The sequence below is a fragment of the Myxocyprinus asiaticus genome, chromosome 43, assembly GCF_019703515.2.
Source record: "Myxocyprinus asiaticus isolate MX2 ecotype Aquarium Trade chromosome 43, UBuf_Myxa_2, whole genome shotgun sequence".
Lineage (NCBI taxonomy): Eukaryota > Metazoa > Chordata > Actinopteri > Cypriniformes > Catostomidae > Myxocyprinus > Myxocyprinus asiaticus.
In genome coordinates, this window is record NC_059386.1 from 34,169,975 (window position 1) to 34,182,218 (window position 12,244).

General features: G+C 36.9%; 1 protein-coding gene across 2 annotated transcripts in view; it reads right to left on the bottom strand.

Annotated features, from left to right (window-relative positions):
- The window catches only part of LOC127433692 (tetratricopeptide repeat protein 28-like), a 383,729-nt gene that overhangs the window by 70,503 nt on the left and 300,982 nt on the right, over positions 1-12,244 (bottom strand). For both annotated transcript variants that reach the window (XM_051685795.1, XM_051685796.1), the window contains one exon: positions 53-560. In XM_051685795.1, coding sequence (XP_051541755.1) covers positions 53-560 — 508 coding nt within the window. The remainder of the gene's footprint in view (positions 1-52; positions 561-12,244) is intronic.

Consider the following 12,244-nt stretch of genomic DNA (forward strand, 5'->3'; position numbering starts at 1 on the left):
AGATCCATTCCATTGAATAAAACTGAATGACTTCCTCATTCTGTACACTCACCCAGGTTAGATGAAGCCCTGCCCTCTGCGGCACGATCCTTGAGGCCTTCAGCGATGCTGAGCTGTTGTTCGTGGTACTGCTTTGCCCTCTCAAGGTCTTGCATACATCGAGCGGCGTGACCCAGCCCTGCGTATGCCCTCATCTCAATGCTCTTCTCCTCCAGCTCCTGGGCGAGCTCCAGCACATGTGTGTGGTAGGACATGGCCTTGTCAAAGTTGCGCCGGTAGTGGTAAGCGCTCCCCAGGTTGCTGTAGGCACGTGCCTCTTCCCGTTTGTTGCAGAGGGTCTTGGCGATGCCCAGGTGCTGTTCGTGGCACTGAACGGCATTGTCGAAGTCGCCCATTGCGATGTAGACGGCTCCCATGTTGCCCAGCTCCCGGGCTTCAGAGAGCTGATCTTTAGACTGTTTGGCCAGCAGGACGCACTGCTTGTGGCTGGCCAGGGCATTGGGGTAGTCACCAATCGCTGTGTAGACGTGACCCAGACTGCTGAGAGCTGAAGACGCCGCCTGAAGACAAGAATGAAAGGAGAGATATTTCAGATTTCAACTTTTTTCTTTTTGTTATATGAAGGAATTTTATACCAGGACTTCTTAATTTATTTTTGCTACTTTTTAAATGCCTTTTATGTACAGATTTGACTGTTTTAGCATTGTCCCAGACCCAGACTTTCAATATTACACTATGAAAATCTATTATAAAAATACAAAATATTACATGTTCTAAACTATGATAATCTAGTTTTTTCAAAAGTTAATGTACTTGTTAACCAAGTGGACAAAAGTGTCAGTGAAGAGCATGCTTGAGATCAAATATGAGACAGCTGATGTTTGAAGAAAACAGAAAAATCAAGGGAAATATCACTTGTGAGCAGAATACTATTATTAGGGAGTCATTTCCAATCAAGCTGTAATTTTGCCAAATTTTGAAAATATAATTTAATTGAGTGTATTTAGTAGGGATGTCATAAAATATCGATATATAGTTTACTGATCGGCACATTATTTTATCGATATATTTTTGAGGCATCGATAAATCAAAATTAGCCGACATTTAAATTAGAAGCCTAATTTGCGTGCTTTCCAACTCACTCAGTTGGCCTCTGCTTAACAATCTGGTGTAATAGTATTGGGAATATAAATAGCAACGGGTGATATAACATTTACTGAAGCACACACACACAAACACACACACAGGACGAGCTGAAGCGGTGCAACAGATGGCAGTCCAAAGTTACGAAGGTTTTTGCACTTCTTCAAGAATGAACAAAGTGACGTTGATGAGTTTGCAGGTTTGTGTATGAAACAGGTGCAGCTGTGCAAACTGAACGATTAGAAATGGCGATGTTTATTCTGCAATATCTCTGTATGTAGCATTGAACAGATCGTCATACTTGTAAGTGAAAATACATTGTGTAGACTAAATGAAAGATACATATACACAATATATCAGCCATTGATGGCTAGCGTAAATAATCTATGTACTTTTATAATGATTTGGGTTGAATTTAATGGAAAATTATTCGAGTTGCGCTACGTGGCTCTTCAGGATTTTGACATTGAGCATTGCCGTTTATGTCCAAAGTGCGACCCCCTTTAATTTACCCTGCCGCTCACACGTTACCAAAGTTGTGTTGAGAAAAATGTTTGAAAAGACAAAGACTATTATGCAACGAGCAGCTCAATTTATATCTATTATTTATTATCCCTATTTTATTATTTGATTTATATTTTTGAAGTTAAATATATAAAAATGACTTCTTAAGGTGTATGAAGCACACATGCAGAAAAAAAGCACACTTTAAGAAATATGACAATTTATAAGCTATGACAATTAATCGTGAAAGCCCTTAACGAGACAATTAACCGTCATAATCGCAACTATTTGCTTGACAATTAATCGTCAGCCAAATTTCACAATCGTGACAGCCCTACTAGTGATAGTGTGAATTTTTTTTTAACAAGATTTTAATTTCTAGAAGTCCACAGTGCTGAAAGAGCCTGACGTTAAAGAAACAAGCTCTTGACTGAATATAGACATTACAAAACACACAGTGTATGAGCTAAAATGTGACTGTATGAGCAACGCTTTAAAATATGCTCACTTGTGAGTGCATATCAAATGTATTTTATATTAAGTAGCTTAATTACTATATTACTCAACATCACATTGTGCCTCAAACAGGGTTATTTTACCCAAAAAAATGTAATTTAGTCAAATGATTCAAAAATTGCACCACAAGACGTGCCACACCAGGTTTGAAGTCAACACACATCATTGTTTTTCAATTGTGACATGACTCAACGTGTTTTTAAACACATTTTAATGTGTAAAATTGAATGTAAGAGTGAATTAGATTTGAGAGCTGTGGTGGAGGGGAATATTTTCAATGAACAATGACTTAAATCTGAATCTTTTCTTCACAAAAAGCTATTGTATGGCTTCAGCGGACTTGGATTATTGGGCAAAAGTTGTATTGACTACTTTTATGGAGTTTTTTTAACCTCTCCAACTCTGTGGACCGGCCGGCTGGTCCAAAAGGGGGCGTTATATATTGCGAAAAAAGTTTACTCTTAAAATGCTCAAGTCCCCATATAAATAAGTTAGGCATATGTGGTATCGTTTGAAAGCTTTTCATTGATAACCATTACTTCTGCATTTACGTTACTTAAAATGACAAAATAAGGCCTTAAAATAGCCGCATCACAAATAAGCGCCACCTAGTGGTAATGAAGTAGAAATATTAATATGAATATAAAAGTCTTTAAAATAGCACTTAAATAGACAAATCATATTTCAAATGAAAGCTCTCATTCTCAGAAATGTGACTGTATAGTTTATGTTGTTGAGACATCAAATACAAATGTCTCATTTATGTGCCGATCACTCCTGCTGTAAGCCCCAAATAGCTAAAAACTTTATATCTGCTTTTACCTTAGGAAGTTCTCTGAAAAATTAGCTATTACTTGTCTGTGAACTTGCTTGTGTGAATAATCTAATGTTATATCTTAGATGTCTAGAACAAAATATGCAGTGCCCCAGGAAAAGCATGCTAAACAAATAATCGGAAATATGTGTTATCGACTATTAATGATAAAATTTTATACATCATTGCAAAGGAGAAGGATCTCAGCTTTCTAATGACACCAGGACTGAGCTTCGATAATCGATGACAAATTGGGGGTGGTGCATGAACTGAAAATTAGACTGAATGTCTATGGACGAGCACGTCTGTGAGGGCTAAAATGCGTTAGAGCGCCACCTATATTTCAGATCTGCATTTTGTGATGGAAGAAACATTATTTTTTCTAATACTTCCTGCCATCTCGTGGAATAAAATAAGACTATTTGGAGGGAGGCGAGGTGAACAGAACCAGCATTACATGCTTTCAAATGTAGAAAAAAAATAAAAATAAAAATAATATTATATATATATATAATATGTGGTGCATGTGGTGCAGAAACCTCTCTGCCATGTAAATGTGTTGACTACCAAGAACAAAACCTGTGAAGCCTCTCAAGTCTAAATCTTAGCACAGACGCTGATCTCTCACAAAGCCCATACAAAATATGCTTAGGCCTTGTCGAAATCTCCTTGCGGCGGGCACATGCTCAGACAGGACTGAAAAGACAGAAGCTGTCTCTCAGAATTTCATGCCAGATTTGAAGCCCGTTTGCTGTTAGTGTGCTCGCCACAAACAACTTTGTTAATAATTAATTCCCCTATGGAAAAAACAAATGGGATTTTGACTTCCAGAACCAGACTGTCATGCTCTATAGGGTTTGGAACAATGCTTATATTACACTCACTGCTTGAGAAACAGCAAAAAGTCATAAAGTTAAAAAGTTGAATTTGAGAGGCTGGCCTTGACGCTACATCAATCGCCTCAAAGAAGCTCCCCCGATAGCGCCGTCCCATGTGATTGACTACATCCAACGACTAAAACACAACCACATGTGAACCTCAGTGAAGATATCTGCTCTATTTGGGAGTAACATCAATGGCTATAGTCTCGATGAGGTGCTGGGACCGATGCCCTGAGAGTACAGAAGGTAAACCATTTTATTTTGGGGCATAGAGACAAAAGACAAATCTGTGAGATGTTCGGCCATCCCAAGACCCTCAAACTCCCAGTTTCCCGGCACTGCCTGGACCAAATTACCTTCAACTAAAAAAACTTCCAGCAGTTTGCCTGAGTTTAAATGCTTCAGGCCATGTTACACAGTCAGACAATTACCCTCCATCAGGAGAGTTAGCTTCTTATGTTCTGTGATACGCTATCAGGCTGGTTTGGGCTGGCAAAAGAGCTTCATTTCGGGTTAGTCTTTCTTCTAGAGATGAATGGTGAAAAAGACTGTTTTAAGAAATCCAAAAGCCAATACGGTTATGTAAAATCAAAAACATTAGTGGAACATGTTCATAGTTAATGTGCTTTACCTGTGGTTCCTCTACTAGGAACTGACTTCATACATCCACTAAAAACTTGACACCAGTTGATTTAAAGTCATTGAGCATAAATGGCTCAGAAAAGTGAAGTTATGGTACATTTAAGTCATGTCGAAATAATGATATTTACAAGATGAGCACACATGAACTCTACCGCAATGCTGCAATTACCAGAAACTCTGGATTTCATCTGAGCCCTGACTTTTCGAGTTGGGGGCGTGTGAATTTAAGAATCATGGCTGAAACACATTGGTATTGGTCATAATTCAGTTCTACTTGTGGACTTTGAATTTGCATGCAAGTACTGTTAATGAAGATTATAGATAAAGCTTGCCAGAAAATAAGAGGCAAAAAAAAAAAAAATATGTATACAGAGTATTTGTGTGTGTGTGTGTGTGTGTGTGTGTGTGTGTGTGTGTGTTTTGCAATAAAAATATCAAAAAATTCTTAAAACAAGATAAGTTTACTAGAAAAGCAAAACAAAATTATAAGATAATTTGTCATTTTCAGAAAAGTCTAACCAATCTTAGTTTGGGTTTTATGCTTAAAACAAGAAAAAAATATTTGCCAATGGGGTAAAAGAAAAAGAAAATAAACTTGATTTAAAGGGAAAACAAGCTTATTTATCTTACCCCATTGGCGAATAGTTTTTTTAAGCATAAAACCCACTAAATTTCGCTACATTTATCTGAAAATAAGACTTAATATCTTATGTAATTTTGCTTCTTAAGTATTTTTCTTGCTTTAAGGATGTTTACATAATTTGGTAACACTTTATTTTACAGTGTCCTTGTTACACATATTAAGTGTTCTGACTATAGTAATAACTGTCAATTATGCATAATTACAAGCAACTAACCCTAAACTTATAGTAAGTACATGTTGTTAATTAGTAATAATCAGTAATTACTTGTGTAATTACACTGTAAAATAAAGTGTAACTGATCATTTTTATCTGAATAAAGTCAAAAATATATATATTTTTGCAGTGCAAACAAACAAACAAGAAAACATTTTTATATTTTTCATTTGATAGTATTTTTGTTTTGTTTTGCAGTTAAAACAAGATATGTTCACTTGAACAGCAAGATAATTTTTAGCTTTGAAAAATCTAACAAAATGTAGCGGGTTTATGTTTAAAACAAGAAAAAATGATTTGCCAATAAAATAATAAATAAACTTGATTCAAAGGGAAAACAAGCTTATTTTGCTCACCCCATTGGTAATATATATATCCAATCACCGACCAGCCACAATATTGTGTAGGTCCCCCTCGTGCCGCCAAAACAGCGCCAACCCGCATCTCAGAATAGCATAATGAGATTCAATTCTTCTCAGCACAATTGTACAGAGTGGTTATCTGAGTTACCGTAGACTTTGTCAGTTTGAACCAGTCTGGCCATTCTCTGTTGACCTCTCTCATCAACAAGGTGTTTCCATCCACAGCACTGTTGCTCACTGGATGTTTTTTGTTTTTGCCACCATTCGGAGTAAATTCTAGAGACTGTTGTGTGTGAAAATCCCAGGAGATCAGCAGTTACAGAAATACTCAAACCAGCCCGTCATGCCACGGTCCAAATCACTGAGATCACATTTTTTCCACATTCTGATGGTTGATGTGAACATTAACTGAAGCTCCTGACTCGTATCTGCATGATTTTTATACATTGCACAGATGGGCTGGTTTGAGTATTTCTGTAACTGCAGTTTAGCCCGTTTCCTTGCCAACACATGTTCATTCTTTCATTATTTTAAAATTATACCTTGAACCTCTATTGTTGTATGCCCTAAACATCAGTGATATATCTCCACAGTTTCAGTAGCGTGGAATGGTTACCTTGGAAACCCCACAGGATTTCTGTTAGAGGGCTGTTCACTGGGAGAGTCAATTTTCGATAAAGACGGATTTTACACGCCCCCCTCCCTGATTTTCCCAAGTGTGTGTTTGGACACGCCGCCAGAGAATGACAGGGGGTCTGTGGTGGAAAGAGCCACATTCTGTTTAATTCTTGAACGTCCTCTCTCTTGCCTGCCACAACAGTAGACACCCCTGAAAGGGTGCAGAACTGAGGTCATGGGTAAGTCGCGGACATCTTAACTTCAATAAAAAACATCTTTGTAGTGACTCTGCAGACACTGACCTCGAAACTACAGAGTGAACGGTTTATACATCCTTCAGGGGCAGTGAAGTGTTATCACAGCGTGTGGAGGTGAACTCTAACCTTGACTGTTTCCTTGACTGACTCTATCATCAAATATCCACATTGTGACACTAAATCACAATGGTAGAGTTTGCAGTATGTACCGCAGTCAATGTAGATGGCATATTTGATGCAAATTATGAAATGAGATTGCGAAGGATAGTTCAGTCTGCTCGATGGGTTGTAAACACAACCAATTACATTTAGGGTCTGTTCACACTGAACACATTTTTGCATCAAACCGCACTGTTTTTATTTTCTTTATTTTTTATGTAAACATAAGCTGGACGGCCATCTTTAACCATTGCTCCATATCTCGCCGTTTTTTCAGCGTGTCGGGCAGAAACCGCAGGGTTTTTAGATGCCGTATTGCAATCACTTTTGACATTCAGTCACATGCAGGATATTAAATGTAGATATTAACAATTCAATTTTCACTAGTTATAATGTGCATTCTTGATATGAGAATGAAATTACTACTAGTGAAAGTGCTCATTTTTGATATCAGTAAATACATTTACACTAGTAAAAACATTAATTCTTAATATATAAAAAAAAGATGTAATTACTTGCAGAAATACACACTGTTATCAAAAACAACCGTATTTAGTAAATAGCATTGCAAATGTGTTCTGTGTTCTGTTCATTGCGATGTGATTAGTTATTTTTAGCTCAAGAACGCATACGGTGTGAACTAGGGATTTGCACGAGTAATCAACTAATCAAGTACTGATTCTGCACCAGCTTGTTGACTATTAAAAACTACTCAAATATCGCAAATTTATTTTTCTTTGCACATTTGCCTGCTGTGTTCAGTGCTGAATTATACTGTACTTTCCCTCTGAATCTCTCCCCAATTATCACAGTTACAATTGAGTCCACTGGGGGCCGCTGTGGATTTGTGTCTTCGATGTGTTGGATGAGAGAAGACAATATCATGGCATCTGTGTTTTTTTAAATACTTGTAATATTTTGATTCTTATTGAATTCGACTCTTGGTTTTCAGTTCTTGTTAGAGTCATGCATAACGGACAAGGATCTGTTTTTATGGTGGCAAAAAAATGCGAAGCGGTACGAAAGCTTCAGAGTTTCTCGTACCGCTTCGCATATGCAATATACTGTGTGTGTATGCGGCCTTTGCATTTTCTTCACGGTCGTCTAGCTCATGTGTACATGCATGAAATATCTGAACACTGACAAAGCGCATTTTATAAAAAGCCAACTTTTATCACTTTTTTCTCAATTTTAACATGTGAAATGATACAAATGTGATGCCTTTATGTAGACTCAAAGTTTTTGTTCATTACCTTGATGCCGTCAGAATTGGTTTCCATGTAAGCTCTGAGTGAGTGCAATTTCTTTTTTTTACTGTTATTTTTAATTATTTTTTTCATTGCATATTGTTCATTTCATTTTTTCCCAAAAGAAAAGCATAGTTTGTTGAAGTTAGCTTATTCTGTAACAGTTCTTGGTAACATTTGTGAATAAAACATTTTCGAAATTTCACATACATGTCATACTTGTTATTTTTAACATTTATTTTAATTTACGGGTAATCGATTACTCGTTTTTTGTGGGCTAGAGTACACTAATACAAAATAACTAAAAAATGCCCATCCCTAGTTTGAACAGCCCCTTAGACAGTATGACATATAGAAAGGACTTTACTTCTGTCACACACAGCCTCGTTTTAATTTGCGTAAAATTAAATATGGTGTCTACCCTGACTAAAGCTACTCCACATTAATCTGGATACATTTGAAAACGCAATTTTCGTTTTCGAAATGCTCTCCATCCACACTGCCGTTTTCAAGCATTTTGCAAAACAGCAATGAGCTAAAAGCAAGAGAAATTGGAGACTTGTTACTTGAAAAAGACCCCAGTATGCTCACATGTGTCTCCTCTAAAGTTTCAGAAGAGATCTAAACAATGTCTCAAACTGTGCTCAGATTTGACAAAATCTCGCAGGAACTCAAGACATTTCTCATCAGCTTCTTCATTTGTTTCTATTTCTCCTAAGTAATTTAAGAAAGAACATCTAAGACAAAGTTTATACTCAAAATGACAACTGTGAACTCCATTAAGTCTACCGAGCTAGGAAAGAGCAACCTCTGAGCAATAAAATGGCCCTGTGGGGCCGTTCACACGCACTTATGCTTTAGTGATCCTCGTGAAAAGAGGCGAAATGGAAGAAATCGATGCTCAACCACCCATCACTGAGCTGATGGGTTCAAGCCGAGTGTTTGTGAGAAATTGTGTGACCATCTTTTTTCAGTTGCAGGTTCTTATCTAGTTTTGTTTCAGGATGAAGATTTGATCTTGGACATCAAGTGGTGACCCAACAAAAATAAAACTTTCAGAAAAGTGAGTAATTGTTGACTCTCGTCATCTTGACTTGTTAGCAGGCGTTCATTTCGAACATGTTCTTATGTTAAAAAAGCTAGATGCAATGCAATGAATAGAACAGAACGCAGGTGTCTCCAGACGCTTTAAAAAAATATATTTTAAGCATCTTAAAAGTGAAGATATGCGAGTGAACAGCAAGACATGGCAAAACGGTCAAAGACATCCATCTAGTGCCTGTTTACATGGAAAAACAATAACATAACAGTGCGGACGGATGCAAAAGCGTCCTTGGGTCATTTTTTTCGTAGACAGTTGCAGCTGCACTTCTTCAATAGTTTCTTTTACACTCATTCACAAACACGCACACATGGAAGTTCTCCTCTGGCCAACAGGATGTTTGAATAAATATATACTCTGCTCCCCAATGGAACGTTGCAATCTGCCGACCCATTGCCAGCCCACGTGTTTTCTTTGGGAGAGCATGAGTCACCACATGCACGTTACACACACACACACACACACACACGTGCGCAACACTGGCAAAGTCATTTACATCGGGACGACGGTGAGAAAAAACAGCGAGCTGAGATACGAAGATGGGGCCATTATAATGCTCTTATTCTCTACTGTGAAGAAGACGAATTAATTACTTTGCAAGCTGAAGCTCAACGCTTATCGACACCGATACATTGGATCAGTCTAAATATTTAATAGAAATAGTCAATTTAAGACATATTTTTGGTTTTCAGCCTTTTTGCTTTTTTTTTTTTTTTTGACATAGTACCATGGTAATACCATGTTTTTGGACATGTACCATGATAGTATCGTGTTTTTAGACATGTACCATGGTAATACCATGTTTTCGGACATGTACTATGGTAATAAAGTATTTTCAGAGATAACAATGGTAATTCTGTGTTTTCGGACATGTACCATGTTAATACAGTGCTTCCATGGTAATACCATGGTTTCGGACATGTACCACAATAATATCATGTTTTCAGACATGTAATATGGTATTTAACCGTGTTTTTGGACATGTACTATGATAATACAGTGCTTCCATGGTAATACCATGTTTTTGGAAATATACCATGGTAAATCTGTTTTCGGACATGTACCATGATAACAATGTGTTTTTGGACCTGTACCATGGTAATACCGTGCTTTTTGGACCTGTACCATGGTAATACTGTGCTTTTTGACATGTACCATGGTAATACCGTGCTTTTAGACATGTACCATGGTAATACTGTGTTTTTGGACCTGTACCATGGTAATACTGTGTTTTCGGACATGTACCATGGTAACACTGTGTTTTCGTACATGTACCATGGTAATACCATGTTTTCGGACATGTACCACGATAACATCATATTTTTGGACATGTACAATGGTAATACAGTGTTTTACATACCATGGTAAAATTGTGTTTTTGGACGTGTACTTTGGTAATACAGGGTTTTCGGAGATGTACCATGGTAATACCATATTTTTGGATATGTACTATGGTAATACAATGTTTTTGAACACGTACTATGATAGTACCTTGTTTTTGGACATATACCATGGTAATACAGTGCTTTCATGGTAATACAATGTTTCCGTAGATGTACAATGGTGATACAAATTATTTGAACATGTACTATGGTAATAAAATCCTTTCGGACATGTACCATGGTAATAACATGTTTTTGGAACTATACTGTACCATGGTAATACCATGTTTCCAGAGATGTACTATGCTAATACAATGTTTTTGAACATGTACAAATGTTCCCATGGTAATACCATGTTTTCAGACATGTACCATGGTAATACCGTGTTTTTGGAATTGTACACTACCATAGTAATACCATGTTTCCGGAGATGTACTATGGTAATACTATGTTTCCCGACATGTACCAGAGTAATACAGTGTTTTTGGACACCTACCATGGTAGTGCAATGTTTTTGGACATCCTCCAGGGTAATACCATGTTATTTGAACATGTATTATAGCATTACCATGATTTTTCCAAGTACCTTGGAAAACCATGTAAATACCATGCATGGTAATCATTCAGTATATTCTTATGTTATATATCAAAGCACCATAATATAACCATCACTGTACCATGGTATCGCCAAAGGACAAATTCAATAATGCATGGTCCATATGAGCATCACAGCTCAATAAATTGCGACACATGTGCTAACAACTAGGCCACAACTCTGACAAAAGAGCAATTATAATATACCCAAGTGTACTATTTACCATGTAGGCCTACTCATTTTTTGAAAACAACAGCAGCATCTAATAATTGGACTGTTTCTCATTGGCTGGATGATACATTTGGAGGTTAATGCTATTGATTGGAAGTCTACCAGGTGTGTCTGGGGAAATCCATCACATGATGAAGACAGAAAGAGATGGAGGAAGAGTGTCCAAATTAAATGGACAAATGAAAACATAACCATATGAGGACATATGGGCGAAACATTAAACAATTCAACCGAGGGTGTTTAATTAAGTACTTTATCAAATTAATCACAACTATCTATTCATCATATCACAATGAATTATTAAAGGAACTAATCATTATTTATTCACCCTCATGTCATACGTAACCTGTATGCTGTTAAAAGAAGAATTTTTTAAAGAATCTTCAAGCAGCTCTTTTCTTAACAAACACCGTTCATAGTCACCACTTCTGTCAAGCTCCAAAAAGGACAAAAAAACACTATAAAAAGACTATAAAAGTATTCTAAATGACACGTGTGCTATATTCTGAGTCTTCTGAAGCCATACGACAGCTGACATCAGTGACGTTTGGTCACGAGACATGCAAGAACCATTAGCGTTTGGCGATAATGATGCCAAATCTGGCACGGGCATGTCAACGTGCCACTTTTGTAGTCAATCCGGCTTTCATACTCTGTTTAATAGCTTTAATTGAGGGGAAGTTTATCAGCTGCAACTTAAATCTGTTCCTCACACAAACTATTTGTACTGTATAACTTATTAAAAGACTACATTTATGATACTTTTATGGTGCTTTTTTGTCCTTTTTGGATCTTGGATCTTCCATCGTTGTATGGAAAAAGGCTGCTTGAAGGTTCTTCAAAAATTCAATAAAAAATATCCAAATCAATAAGAACCGGATACGGATTAGGAATGACATGAGTAAATAATGACAGAATTGTCATTATTGGTTAA